This window comes from Haematobia irritans, chromosome 3, assembly GCF_050003625.1.
Source record: "Haematobia irritans isolate KBUSLIRL chromosome 3, ASM5000362v1, whole genome shotgun sequence".
Classification (NCBI taxonomy): domain Eukaryota; kingdom Metazoa; phylum Arthropoda; class Insecta; order Diptera; family Muscidae; genus Haematobia; species Haematobia irritans.
Window position 1 is genome coordinate 131,377,515 of NC_134399.1, and position 15,886 is coordinate 131,393,400.

General features: G+C 29.1%; 1 protein-coding gene across 1 annotated transcript; it reads left to right on the forward strand.

Moving 5' to 3' along the window:
* Positions 1-536: 536 nt before the first annotated feature.
* Positions 537-10,617, forward strand: LOC142230388 (D-2-hydroxyglutarate dehydrogenase, mitochondrial-like). The gene is made up of 6 exons (XM_075301036.1): positions 537-633; positions 2,053-2,145; positions 7,269-7,433; positions 9,280-9,448; positions 9,518-9,647; positions 9,974-10,617. The coding sequence occupies exons 2-6, from the start codon at positions 2,053-2,055 to the stop codon at positions 10,545-10,547; spliced, it is 1,131 nt and encodes a 376-aa protein (XP_075157151.1). The 5' UTR covers positions 537-633; the 3' UTR covers positions 10,548-10,617.
* The last annotated feature ends 5,269 nt before the right edge of the window (positions 10,618-15,886 follow it).

The window sequence follows — 15,886 nt, forward strand, 5'->3', positions numbered from 1 at the left end:
CCCATTTTTAAGTCAAATCACTTAATTATAAGGACAATACGACTTCATTGAAAAGTTTATCGACTTTTGGACAAGGAAAATAACTTTATTTTAGAGAAATGCGTCTTCTATGCTAAGCAAAATTTGTATTCGTATTTTAAAGACATGAAATCTTTGACCTCACGACAATATTTTTTTCAGTGTGCGTTCACTGTTCTTTCAGTGTATATGAACGTCTTAAAAATTGAAATATTTTTTAATTTTTTCAAAAATTGTTTTATGTTGAAGATTGTGCATTTATAAAGATGTTTGACTGTAGTCGAACTTGAATTTTTTTATCTCATACATCTTTTTTCATACACACATACATAGATATCTACGCCTATATGGTCGATGGTTATTGTGTATTTTTTCTTTTTATTTCAATTTACTTTGGTATGCCATTTCATACCGGCTAAACTTATGTCGTTGTGACCGGCACAAAGATAAGCGTATGACTTGTGAGAGTGTCACACTCTCTATTTTGCTCTCTTTAATTGTTTTTGTTTTGCTTTTAGTTAGGCAAGCAGCTGTTGAGTGGTTTCTATGCGCTTTGTTTTTTGTCGTCTTTCGTAGTTTCTGATTCAGTAATTGAATGGTGAGCTGTTTTATCAGGTAAATGCAAATTTGAAGTGATTTGGTTTCAATAAAAAAAATTATATGTGCTTATAGTTTTTAATGTTTAATATTTTCACCATATTTATATCACTATTGAATATTAAAATAAATTAAAATATACGAAAATTCTTTAAGCACAACCAGAGCATAATTTGTTCGTGTTATGGCCAGTGGTTGCCAGATTACAAAACAGAAAAAATCATATGGTTTCATGTCATCTAACATCTGCTTCCTAAAGTCTGGTACTATGTTCATGTTTCACTGTTGATAATAGAAAATTCCACAGTTACTTTTCTTTACTACGTTACTTTAATGGAAAAAAAATATATTTTAAAAAATATTTATTCTGCAAAGAAAAGCGATATCGTGAGTTTTAGGTTGAATTTATAATTTTAATTGCCACTAGAGAAACACGAATTTTCTACAGACCTTAATGTTTGGCTTTGTTGTTCGAATAAAATGAAAATTAACGTATAAATTTAAAATTATGGTTAAAACCATTACCATATCCCTGCCAACATTTTTTTGAATTTGACGGCGCTTCTGAGAATCCCCACCACGTCGAAAACAGTCGTATACGATATCCAAAACTCGTCGGAAAAGTGACGTCGCTATTGAGAAGTTGTACCAAGCAAAGTTACTATAAAAAAGTTACACATGAGTGCAATTATTAGGTTCCTTTTTAGATACATTTAGAACGACGCCAATAAGAGCCCCTTCAAACTATTAGAAAAAGTGAATTTTAAGATAGTTGTAAACGAATGCTTGTGGTCAAGTAAAATACGATTGTTTAGATGTTTATTAATTTGATTAAACATTTATAAATTCTTAGAAATATAACATTTATACGACTATCAACATCACATTTAACATAATTTTTTGCATTAATAAGATAATGATGTCTAGTTACAAGTAGCAAGTTACATATTTCAGCGTCTATCAGCCAGTGTGCTTTTTTTCTCTATGAAGAAAGCGTGTCTGGAAAAATATCTGAAAAACTATCACTTTTTCCCCGTTTATAAATTCAGAAATTATTCACCAATATACATTTCACAATTTTAAGCGAAATAACTATGTTTTCAGCAGTTCATTTTCGCTTTTATTTAAATAAATTATAATAAGCAAATTGCGCTTGGTATTTCACAAAATATAAAATGGCTCTTTTAACAATAGTGATGGCAAATTACTGTCATGTACATTCCGTACTTTTTGATACGTTTCCCCCATCACTGTTGGCGATTGTTGTAGTGTCACCTACGAGTCTGTGGTAGCGATGAGGATGAAATGGAACTTTGAAATGCTAGCAGGGATATGAAGACAATTTTTGTATCGGAGTGAAAACAACTGAAACTAACTACACTATATAGCTACTACAAATACTAGGTACTATTATGAAAAATGTTTTATTATTTTCAGATGATACGATTTTGGGCTATGAAAAGAAATTGTAGTTTTTTATTAACTACTTTACGCACGTATAAAACCTCTGGATTACCAGAATTAACACCGGTAAGATAATATTATATTTTTGTATATACTCAAAACGACACAATACAGCAAATCTGTTGAATAACTAGAAACAATAACTACACGCAAAGAAAAAAAAAACGTTTAGAAAATATGTAACGAAAACGTTTTTCTTTTGTTAGAGTTTTTGAATTTCTTCGGAAATTGTAAACTTTTATCACCAAAAAAATTCGTTTGTTACAAAATTTTTATTTTTTCAATAAAAAAAAGTTATTTTTGAAACAACAACACAGTCCATTTCGTTTATATCAAACACTGTTCTTTTCTGACAAGTCTTTAATAAGACAAATTTGACAGTTTCATAGTAAAAATTTAATATAGAAGTATGTAATGTTGAATACCTTTTCGGGATCTTCCGAAAATATGTAAAAAAAAAATATATTTTTGGTGTTCGGTCGAAGCAGGGATCGAACCCACGACCCTTGACATGCAAGACGGACGTAACAAGAACTGCTCCACGGAGCCCAACTAAATGTATGTTTCTTTTAAATAAAGTTTGTTTAATTGGCTCGTGGGCGCCGCAAGCTATGCTATATAAATATAACTATATATGGATAATTTTCTATTGATGACAGTAACAGCCACATAGCTCAGTGGATAGTGTGTTGGCTGGCAAATTGTGCGGTTCGATTCTCCGTCCAGGCGAAAGGTAAAATTTAAAAAAAATATATAAAATCGAATAATTTCTTCTGAGTTAGTCTTTATGAAATTGTTTTCCTAGAAAAGAAAAACGTTTATCACAAAAAGTATATACTTTTCTTCCAAATAAACTTCCTTACAGCGAAAAGCAAATGAGAAACGAACTTTGTTTGTCTAAAATTTCATTTGGGAGGAAAGAAGTATTTTTCTTTTTGCGTGCAAAAAAGCTGAATTCATAAAGGAAAATTAGCTGTTTTTGGCATTTCAGTCGAACGAAAGAGTTCGTTTCGTATATGAGAAATTGCCTGTTATTCAAAAAAACGAGTCCGTTATATCTAGATATATTTTTTTCTGACTAATGAATGACTTTACGCCTCAAATATGACACATTTTGATGTTTACCCTTTTGAAGAATTTTTGAAAATTGAAAGCAAATTGAGCATCAGTCGCTTGTAACCAAAATTGTTTGTTTTCCCTAAACGAAGTTTCTTTAAATGCGTTTTGTGTGCGCTTTACACACAAGTCTATAAATAGATTTGCTTGGCTGTATGCGTTGCTTGTGTGCTGATGGCTATATGGATATTTGTGTGTTGGTGATTATAAGAGCTACACGGCCCAGTGGATAGCGTGTTGACTTATATATATTTGGTATATGTTCTACACTAATACTTCGTGTTAATAAAGCTGAATTATTATTTCATTAATTTTTGAAATTTTTCACAATCCCATGTTAAATTCATCGCTTCTGCGCCAATTTTGCATCACTTCCGGATCCAAAAAGAACATTTTCACAACTTTTTTGGCAATGCTTTTTTTACCGGGTATTAATGTCAACTTGACATTAGTCAGACAAACAAACTTGTTTTCATGTAACACACAAAATTTTTTTTCTGATTCAATCACCAAATTAATTGATCCAATCCACTTGAAGGGAGCCACCGTGGTGCAATGGTTAGCATGCCCGCCTTGCATACACAAGGTCGTGGGTTCGATTCCAGCTTCGACCGAACACCAAAAAGTTTTCAGCGGTGGATTACTCCACCTCAGTAATGCTGGTGACATTTGTGAAGGTTTCAAAGCTTCTCTAAGTGGTTTCACTGCAATGTGGAACGCCGTTCGGACTCGCTTTTATAAAAAGGAGGTCCCTTGTCATTGAGTTTAACATGGAATCGGGCAGCACTCAGTGATAAGAGAGAAGTTCACCAATGTGGTATCAAAAGGGTCTGAATAGTCTAAGTGAGCCTGATATATCGGGCTGCCACCTAACCTAACCTAACCTAATCCACTTGAACTGAAACGAAAACGATAGTATCAATCACAGTTTTAATTGGACATTAAACAAATACTTTTAAAAATTGATTTCATTTCAATTTTTAACTCGAATCACTTAACAACACACAAAAAATATTTTTTTTTCTTCAATCACAGAAATGATGTCAACTAAAAAATTAATTGAAAGTCAATTAAAAAATGGATTGATCCAATTAAAAAATTAATTTATATTATTAATTTTTGTTCCAATTAAAAAATTTGTTTAATTAATTAATATTAATATTTTGTAAAACTCAATTAAGACTTTAATTTAGAAAATTTTTCGGATTTTTTTTTTGTGTACAAGGACAAAACGACTTCATTGAAAAGTTTAATGACTTTTGGACAAGGTTAGGATAGGTAGCAGCCCGATGTATCGAGCTCACTTAGACTATTCAGTCCATTGTGATACCACATTGGTGAACTTCTCTCTTATCACTGAGTGCTGCCCGATTCCAGGTTAAGTTCAATGACAAAGGACCTCCTTTTTATAGCCGAGTCCGAACGGCCTTCCACATTGCAGTGAAACCACTTAGAGAAGCTTTGAAACCCTCAGAAATGTTACCAGCATTCTGAGGTGGGATAATCCACCGCTGAAAAACTTTTTGGTGTTCGGTCGAAGCAGGAATCGAACCCACCACCTTGTGTATGCAAGGCGGGCATGCTAACCATTGCACCACTGTGGCTCCCACTTTTGGACAAGAAAAGGAACTTTATATCAGAGAAATGCGTCTTCTATATTAAAGATAACTCGCATTTGTATTTTAAGGGCAAGAAATCTTTGGCCTCACGCCAAAACTTTTTTTCAGTGTATTTAATTTTTAGATATAATGTGGGAACTATTCACGGGGATATAATAAGTTTGTCATTCCGTTTGTAACACATCGAAATATCGATTTCCGACTTAATTAAGTATATATATTCTTGATCAGGGAGAAATTCTAAGACGATATAACCATGTCCGTCTGTCTGTTGTAATCACGCTACAGTCTTTAATAATGAAGCAATCGTGCTGCAATTTTGCACAAAGTCTTTTGTCTGCAGGCAAGTCAAGTTCGAAGATGGGCTATATCGGTCCAGGTTTTGATATAGTCCCCATATAAACCGACCTCCCGATTTGGGGTCTTGGGCTTATAGAAACCGTAGTTTTTATCCAATTTGCCAGAAATTGGAAATCTAAAGGACCATAAAGAGGTGTGCCAAAAATTTTGAGTATCGGCCCATGTTTTGGTATGGTGCCCATATAACAGGTTGGCTGATAAGTACCGGTCTAACAAAGAAAAACACATTTTTTGGTCAAAATTCATTTTTATTTTTCAACATAGTTCCCTTCAAGAGCGATACAACGATTATAACGACCTTCCAATTTTTTGATACCATTTTGGTAGTACTCCTTCGTTTTTGCCTCAAAATATGCATCAGTTTCGGCGATCACCTCTTCATTGCAGCCTAATTTTTTCCCTGCGAGCATCCTTTTGAGGTCTGAGAACAAGAAAAAGTCGCTGGGGGCCAGATCTGGAGAATACGGTAGGTGGGGAAGCAATTCGAAGCCGAATTCATGAATTTTTGCCATCGTTCTCAATGACTTGTGGCACGGTGCGCTGTCTTGGTGGAACAACACTGTTTTCTTCTTCATATGGAGCCGTTTTGCCGCGATTTCGACCTTCAAACGCTCCAATAACGCCATATAATAGTCACTGTTGATGGTTTTTCCCTTCTCAAGATAATCGATAAAAATTATTCCATGCGCATCCCAAAAAACAGAGGCCATTACTTTGCCAGCAGACTTTTGAGTCTTTCCACGCTTCGGAGACGGTTCACTGGTCGTTGTCCACTCAGCCGACTGTCGATTGGACTCAGGAGTGTAGTGATGGAGCCATGTTTCATCCATTGTCACATATCGACGGAAAAACTCGGGTGTATTACGAGTTAACAACTGCAAACACCGCTCAGAATCATCAACACGTTGTTGTTTTTGGTCAAATGTGAGCTCGCGCGGCACCCATTTTGCACAGACCTTCCGCATTACCAAATATTGATGAATGATATGACCAACACGTTCCTTTGATATCTTTAAGGCCTCTGCTATCTCAATCAACTTCATTTTACGGTCATTCAAAATCATTTTGTGGATTTTTTTTATGTTTTCGTCGGTAACCACCTCTTTCGGGCATCCACTGCGTTCGCCGTCCTCCGTGCTCATTTCACCACGCTTGAATTTTGCATACCAATCAATTATTGTTGATTTCCCTGGGGCAGAGTCCGGAAACTCATTATCAAGCCAAGTTTTTGCTTACACCGTATTTTTTCCCTTCAGAAAACAGTATTTTATCAAAACACGAAATTCCTTTTTTCCATTTTTTTCATAACAAAATTGCTTCACAAAAGACGCTCTATCTCAAAAACTAATTGACTTACAGACGTCAAATTTTGACACGAATCATTTGAAGGTTAGTACTATATAAAAATAGTATGCATTTAATACTAGCGACGCCATGTCAGACCGGAGACTTATCAACCAACCTGTTAGACCGATCTCCCGATTTTGCTTCTTGGGATTTTAGAATCCGCAGTCTTTATCCGATATGCCTAAAATTGGAAATCTAGAGGACCATAAAGAGGTGTGCCAAAAATTGTGAGTATCGGTCCATGTTTTGGTATGGTCCCCATATAAACCGAACTCCCGATTTGGGGTCTTGGGCTTATAGAAACCGTAGTTTTTATCCAATTTGCCTGAAATTGGAAATCTAGAGGTATCTTAGGACCATAAAGAGGTGAGCCGAAAATTGTGAGTATCGGTCCATGGTTTAGTATAGCCCCCATAAAGCTACGGTTTCTAGAAACCGTAACTTTTATCCAATTTGCCTGAAATTGTAAATATTCTGGTATTGTAGGCTCACAAAAACGTTGATTCTATCACCCGATTTCCCTACATTAAAAAAAAAAATTAAGCAAGAAAGGGGGCTCTTAGTAACTTAAAATGTTTGTTGGTCTAAAATTTCGTTTGCGATGAAAGTATGTTTTTCTAATTTCCAAAGTACGAAAGTATGTTGTTCTAATTTCCATATTTTTATTCAAACACACTAACTGTTTGTTACCCTTTTTAACAATAATACATACGATAATTGGTAAAAAGGTTCAATTATTCATTACAGATACGACATAATGTGAAACGTGGTAACTATGGCGAACTACAGGATAAAGATGTTGGATTTTTTGAATCATTAATTGGTTCGACGAATATATTACAAGATGGCCAAGATGATTTACAAGGCTACAATGTGGATTGTTTACGTAGCGTTAGAGGAGGCAGTAAATTGGTACTAAAACCAGGATCAACACAAGAAATTTCCGAAAACATATTTTAAGAAATAGCGATATGATGTATTAAATACAACAAACTTGATTTCATAGTATTCGGGCAAAATGTTAAGACGAAGGAATTTTTTTCTGGTTGTATCTTAAAAGAAATAATGTTCGAGAATTTAATATGAAAACAATCAATTGAAGTATTGTCCGGATGGAGTCAAAATACGTATACCGCGATGAAAGCACTACACGTCTTTTGACTCCATCCGCGAACACATTGTGGCTGTTTAACCAAAATTAGAAGATAACTTTACCAGAAAACTACCAAACAAACAAATCTTATTTTGCAAATTTTATTTTTATAGAAGATTTTGTCAAAATTTTATTTCAACATTTTATTGCTATAGAAAATTTTGTCCAAATTTTATATTTCTAGAAAATTTTGTCAAAAATTTATCTCTATAGAGAATTTGTCCACATTTTATTTTTTATAGAAATTGTTATAAAAATTTTATTTCTTTTTTATCAAAATGTTATTTCTATAGAAAATTTTGTAAACATTTTATTCCTATAGAAAAATTTATTAAAATATTATTTCTATAAAAAATTGTGTCAAAATTTTATTTCTATAGAAAATTTTGTCAAAATTTTATCTCTATAGAAAATGTTGTCAAAATTTTATTTCTATGGAAAAATTTGTCAAAATTTTATTTCTATAGAAAAATTTGTCAAAATTTTATTTCTATAGAAAAATTTGTCAAAATTTTATTTCTATAGAAAATTTTGTCAAAATTTTTTTCATTTTCTATAGAAATAAAATTTTGACAAAATTTTCTATAGACATAAAATTTTGGCAAAATTTTCTATAGACATAAAATTTTGGCAAAATTTTCTATAGAAATAAAATTTTGACAAATTTTTCTATAGAAATAAAATTTTGACAAATTTTTCCATAGAAATAAAATTTTGACAACATTTTCTATAGAAATAAAATTTTGACAAAATTTTCTATAGAAATAAAATGAAGCGGTGAGTTGAAATAAAAATGATTATAGAAAAATTTGTCAAAATTTTATTTCTATAGAAAATTTTGTCAAAAATTTTTTCATTTTCTATAGAAATAAAATTTTGACAAAATTTTCTATAGACATAAAATTTTGGCAAAATTTTCTATAGACATAAAAATTTGGCAAAATTTTCTATAGAAATAAAATTTTGGCAAAATTTTCTATAGAAATAAAATTTTGGCAAGATTTTCTACAGAAATAAAATTTTGACAACATTTTCTATAGAAATAAAATTTTGAAAAAAAAATTCTATAGAAATAAAAATTTAAGAAAATTTTCTGTAGAAATAAAATTTTGAGAAAATTTTCTATAGAAATAAAATTTTGAGAAAATTTTCTATAAAAATAAAATTTTGAGAAAATTTTCTATAGAAATAAAATTTTGACAAAATTTTCTATAGAAATAAAATTTTGGCAAAATTTTCTACAGAAATAAAATTTTGACAAAATTTTCTATGGAAATAAAATTTTGATGAAATTTTCTATAGAAATAAAATTTTGACGAAATTTTCTATAGAAATAAAATTTTGACAAAATTTTCTATAAAAATAAAATTTTGGCAAAATTTTCTACAGAAATAAAATTTTGACAAAATTTTCTCTAGAATTAAAAATTTGACAAAATTTTCTATAGAAATAAAATTTTGAAAAACAAGATTTTTTGTTTAATAGTTTATGGTAAAAATTTCTCTAAAATTTGGTGGAGTGGCAACCGTGGTAGCAACCTGAAATTGGTTGCAATACACATCAGCAACTCTGTATTAATATATACTTTTTATTCTCATCAATTAGGTACTGGCTAATGGACAAGTTATGGATTTAATGAGTGATTTTAAAAAGGATAATACTGGCTATCATCTCAAACATTTATTCATTGGATCTGAAGGAACCCTTGGTGTGGTAACGAAATTAGCCATTTTGTGTCCAGCCGTATCGGAATCGGTGCATGTGGCATTTTTAGGTAAACACAAAACTAAAAAAATATTGACTTCTATATAGAACTTTGTCATATATTATTTATCATCCTTAGGTCTAAATTCCTTTGAAGCTGTTTTGCGAACTTTAAAAAATGCCAAAAGAAATTTGGGTGAAGTCCTTTCATCTTGCGAAATGATTGATGCCTCGGCATTGGCTTCCAGTGTGGAAAATTTTAATCTCAAGTAAATATACAGAAAAAAATTTCGCGAAAATGTTTCCAATTAAAGTCTTAATAGAGTTAAAAAAAAATATTCTATTAAAAATTTAATTGCTTCAACATATTTTTTAATTGAAACAAAAATCAATCACAAAAATTAATAGTATCAATTAATTTATTAATTGGATCAATTAATTTTTTTAATTGATATTATCATTTCTGTGATTGAAGACATTTCAATTAAAAAATTAATTGGATCAATTAATTTCGTGATTGAATCAACTTTTTTTTGTTTGTATGAATTAAATTTTTCTTTACGAAATTCTTAACTTCATATTATATTAATTCTAGATCTCCTCTTGCGGGCTATCCCTTCTATATGCTTATCGAAACATCGGGCAGTAATGCCGAACACGATATGGAAAAGCTTAATAATTTCCTACAATTTGTTATGGAAAAAGGTGATGTTATCGATGGCACATATACCAATGAACCCAGTAAAATATTGGAAATTTGGAAACTACGCGAACTAATAGGTCCTGCATGTACAAAGGATGGATATTGCTTTAAATACGATATATCCCTACCGCTACGCTCGTTTTATGATATTGTCCAGGTTGTCAATAAACAAGCTGGCCATGTAGCCAAACGTGTTTGTGGTTATGGCCATTTGGGTGATTTAAATCTTCATTTAAATGTCTCTTGTGATGAATACTCTCCCAAATTGCATAAACTATTGGAACCATTTGTTTATGAGTATACCGCCCAATTGAAAGGTAGCATTAGTGCCGAACATGGTATAGGGTTTTTGAAAACAAAATATTTGAAACATTCCAAGAGTCCAGAGGCCATAGCAATGATGCGTGATATGAAGAAGATGTTGGATCCAAATGGTATCTTGAATCCCTATAAAGTTTTGAACTAGTGAAACGGATGAAAAATGAATACATTTGGTGTTTTTTTGCTAATAAAATATAAAAAATATTTAATATGAATCGTATTGAGTCTTTGGTTGATATTTCTTTGTTGCATTTTCTAGAATTTAATGAACAATGATTTTCGTCAAGCTTTTATCTTTACAGAAAAAATTTCATTTCTATATAAAACTTTGTCAAAATTTAATTTCTGTAGAAAATTTTGCCAAGATTTAATTTCTGTAGAAAATTTTGTCAAAATTTAATTTCTATAGAACATTTTGTCAAAATTTTATTTCTATAGAAAATTTTGTCAAAATTTTATTTCTATAGAAAATTTTGTCAAAATTTTATTTCTATAGAAAATTTTGTCACAATTTTATTTCTATAAAAAAATTTGTCATAATTTTATTTCTAAAGGGTGATTTGTTAAGAGCTTGATAACTTTTTTAAAAAAAAAAAAAACATAAAATTTGCAAAAGCTCATCGGTTCTTTATTTGAAACGTTAGATTGGTCCATGACATTTACTTTTTGAAGATAATTTCATTTAAATGTTGACCGCGGCTGCGTCTTAGGTGGTCCATTCGGAAAGTCCAATTTTGTGCAACTTTTTCGAGCATTTCGGCCGGAATAGCCCGAATTTCTTCGGAAATGTTGTCTTCCAAAGCTGGAATAGTTGCTGGCTTATTTCTGTAGACTTTAGACTTGACGTAGCCCCACAAAAAATAGTCTAAAGGCGTCAAATCGCATGATCTTGGTGGCCAACTTACCGGTCCATTTCTTGAGATGAATTGTTCTCCGAAGTTTTCCCTCAAAATGGCCATAGAATCGCGAGCTGTGTGGCATGTAGCGCCATCTTGTTGAAACCACATGTCAACCAAGTTCAGTTCTTCCATTTTTGGCAACAAAAAGTTTGTTAGCATCGAACGATAGCGATCGCCATTCACCGTAACGTTGCGTCCAACAGCATCTTTGAAAAAATACGGTCCAATGATTCCACCAGCGTACAAACCACACCAAACAGTGCATTTTTCGGGATGCATGGGCAGTTCTTGAACGGCTTCTGGTTGCTCTTCACTCCAAATGCGGCAATTTTGCTTATTTACGTAGCCATTCAACCAGAAATGAGCCTCATCGCTGAACAAAATTTGTCGATAAAAAAGCGGATTTTCTGCCAACTTTTCTAGGGCCCATTCACTGAAAATTCGACGTTGTGACAGATCGTTCGGCTATTCATGATGAAATGTCAAAGCATACTGAGCATCTTTCTCTTTGACACCATGTCTGAAATCCCACGTGATCTGTCAAATACTAATGCATGAAAATCCTAACCTCAAAAGAATCACCCTTTATATAGAATATTGTCAAAATTTGCTTCTATAGAAAATGTGTTTGCTACTAAAGGAAATTTTGTAAAATTTTCTTTCTACAGAAAATTTTGTCAAATTGTATTGCCATAGAAAATTTTGTCAAAATTTTAGTTCCATAGAAAATTTTGTTAAAATTTTATTTCCATAGAAAATGTTTTCAAAATTTGTTTCTAAAGATAATTTTGTCAAAATTTATTTCTATAGAAAATGTTGTCAAAATTTGCTTCTATAGAAAATGTGTTTGTTTCTATAGAAAATTTTGTCAAAATTTTCTTTCTACAGAAAATTTTGTCAAAATTTTCTTTCCATAGAAAAGGTTGGCAAAATATGTTTCTATACAAAATGTGTTTGTTTCTATAGAAAATTGTATAAAAATTTTCTTTCTACAAAAAATTTTGTCAAAATTTGATTTCTATAGAAAATTTTGTCAACATTTATTTCTATAGAAAATTTTGTCAAAATTAAATTTCAATAGAAAATGTTGTCAAAATTTTATTTCCATAAAAAGTTTTGTCAAAATTTTATTTCTATAGAAAATGTTGTCAAAATTTGCTTCTATAGAAAATGTGTTTGTTTCTATAGAAAATTTTGTCAAAACTTTCTTTCTACAGAAAATTTTGTCAAAATTTTCTTTCTACAGAATTTTTTGTCAAAATTTTATTGCCAATGAAAATTTTGTCAAAATTTTATTTCTATAGAAAATTTTGTCAAAATTTTATTTCTATAGAAAATTGTGTCAAAATTTTATTTCTATAGAAAATTTTGTCAAAATTTTATTCCTATAGAAAATTTTGTCAAAATTTTATTTCTATAGAAACATTTCTCAAAATGTTACATATATAAAAAATTTTGTCAAAATTTTATTTCCATAAAAAATTTTGTCAAAATTTTATTTCCATAAAAAATTTTCTCAAAATGTTACATCTATAGAAAATTTTGTCAAAATTTTATTTCTATAGAAAAGTTTGTCAATTCATCAAAATTATAGTTCTATAGAAAAGTTTGTCAATTCATCAAAATTATAGTTCTATAGAAAATTTTGTCAAAATTTTATTTCTCTAGATTTTTTTTTTTCAAAATTTTATTTCTATAGAAAAAAAAATTCTTTCTACAGAAAATTTTGTCAAAATTTGATTTTTATAGAAAATTTTGTCAAAATTTTATTTCTATACAAAATTTTGTCAAAATTTTATTTCTATAGAAAATTTTGTCAAAATTTTATTTCTATAAAAAATTTTGTCAAAATTTTATTTCTATAGAAAAGTTTGTCAATTTATCAAAATTATGGCTCTATAAAAAATTTTGTCAAAATTTTATTTCTCTACAATTTTTTTTCAAAATTTTATTTCTATAGAAAATTTTGTCAAAATTTTATTTCTATAGAAAAGTTTGTCACAATTTTCTTTCTATACAAACTTTTTTTTTTTAAATTTTATTACTATAGACAATTTTGTCAAAATTTTTTTCTATAGAAAATTCTGTCAAAATTTTATTTATATTGAAAATTTTGTCAAAGTTTTATTTCTCTAGAATTTTTTTTCTAAACTTTGTTTCTATAGAAAATTTTGTCAAAATTTTTTTTCTTTAGAAAATTTTGTCAAAATGTTATTTCTTTACAAAATTTTGTCAAAATGTTATTTCAATAGAAAAATTTGTCAAAATTGTATTTCTATAGACAATTTTGTCAAAATGTTATTTCAATAGAAAAATTTGCCAAAATGTTATTTCTATAGACAATTTCGTCAAAATGTTATTTCCCAAAAAAATTTTCTCAAAATGTTATTTCTATAGAAAATTTTGTCAAAATTTGCTTCTATAGAAAATGTGTTTGTTTCTAAAGAAAATTTTGTAAAATTTTCTTTCTACAGAAAATTTTGTAAAAATGTTCTTGCTACAGAAAATTTTGTCAAAATTTTCTTTCTACAGAAAATTTTGTCAAAATTTTCTTTTTACAGAAAATTTTATCAAAATTTTATTGCCATAGAAAATTTTGTCAAAATTTTATTTCCAAAGAAAATTTTGTCAAAATTTTATTTCCATAGAAAATGTTGTCAAAATTTGTTTCTATAGAAAATGTGTTTGTTTCTATAGAAAATTTTATAAAAATTTTCTTTCTACAGAAAATCAAAATTTTATTTCTATAGAAAATTTTATCAAAATTTATTTCTATAGAAAATTTTGTCAAAATTTTATTTCTATAGAAAATTTTCTCAAAATGTTACATCTATAGAAAATGTTGTCAAAATTTTATTTCCATAAAAAGCTTTATCAAAATTTTATTTCTATAGAAAATGTTGTCAAAATTTGCTTCTATAAAAATGTGTTTGTTTCTAAAGAAAATTTTGTAAAATTTTCTTTCTACAGAAAATTTTGTAAAAATGTTCTTGCTACAGAAAATTTTATCAAAATTTTCTTTATGCAGAAAATTTTGTCAAAATTGTATTGCCATAGAAAATTTAGTCAAAATTTTATTTCTATAGAAAAGTTTGTCAATTCATCAAAATTACAGTTCTATACAAAATTTTATTTCTCTAGAATTTTTTTTTTTTCAAAATTTTCTATAGATGTTTTTTTTTCAAAATTTTATTTCTATAGAAAAAAAATTTTTCTTTCTACAGAAAATTTGTCAAAATTTGATTTTTATAGAAAAGTTTGTCAATTCATCAAAATTATAGTTCTATACAAAATTTTATTTCTATAGAATTTTTTTTTTTCAAAATTTTTCTATAGAATTTTTTTTTTCAAAATTTATATTTCTATAGAAAAAAAAATTTTCTTTCTACAGAAAATTTTGTCAAAATTTGATTTTTTTAGAAAATTTTGTCTTTCTTTAGAACATTTTGTCAGAATGTTATTTCTATAGAAAACTTTGTCAAAATTTTATTTCTATAGAAAATTTTGTCAAAATTTTATTTCTTTAGAAAATTTTATTTCTTTAATAAACTGCCTGAATTTATTCTGATAATTGGTTGATAGTTTTGCTGCAAGTAGAGGATGCTGATGAGGAATGTGGTAATTCCGAAACGTGCGTCCATCCAACCATCTTGCAGTCTATAGGGCTTTGCCCAAATAAATTTGACAAACATTCTTTTCCTCTGTTGGTTAAGCTACTCTTGTAGTTTAGTCAATGTATGGTTTTAAGCTGAAATAAAAAAACGACAACAATGCTTAAAGAACAAAACCAACAATAACAAAACAAAACAAATGGAAAAAGAAGAGGAGGCACGCTCAAAATAAACCCAGCCATGTGAATTCAAATCGATGATTTGACAGTGGCATAGGAAAAGAGATATGTTTGTTTCGAATTTATTTGGCATAAGCCGGCTATCAATGTAAAACCTTTTTTCGGAGGGTTCAAGTGTGGTTTTTGTTGGGTTTAATAAACTGCCTGAATTTATTCTGATAATTGGTTGATAGTTTTGCTGCAAGTAGAGGATGCTGATGAGGAATGTGGTAATTCCGAAACGTGCGTCCATCCAACCATCTTGCAGTCTATAGGGCTTTGCCCAAATAAATTTGACAAACATTCTTTTCCTCTGTTGGTTAAGCTACTCTTGTAGTTTAGTCAATGTATGGTTTTAAGCTGAAATAAAAAAACGACAAAATTTTATTTCTATAAAAAATTTTGTCAAAATTTTATTTCTATAGAAAAGTTTGTCAATTTATCAATTATTTATATAGAAAATTTTGTCAATGTTTTATTTCTCCAGAATTTTTTTTTTCAAAATTTTATTTCTATAGAAAATTTTGTCAAAATGTTATTTCTATAGAAAATTTTATTTCTTTAGAAAATTTTGTCAAAATGTTATTTCTATAGAAAAATTTGTCAAAATTTTGTTTCTATAGAAAATTTTGTCAACATGTTATTTCTATAGAAAATTTTGTCAAAATGTTATTTCCAAAAAAAATTTTCTCATAATGTTATTACTAAAGAAAATTTTGTCAAAATTTTATTTCTAAAGAAAAGTCAAAAATACCA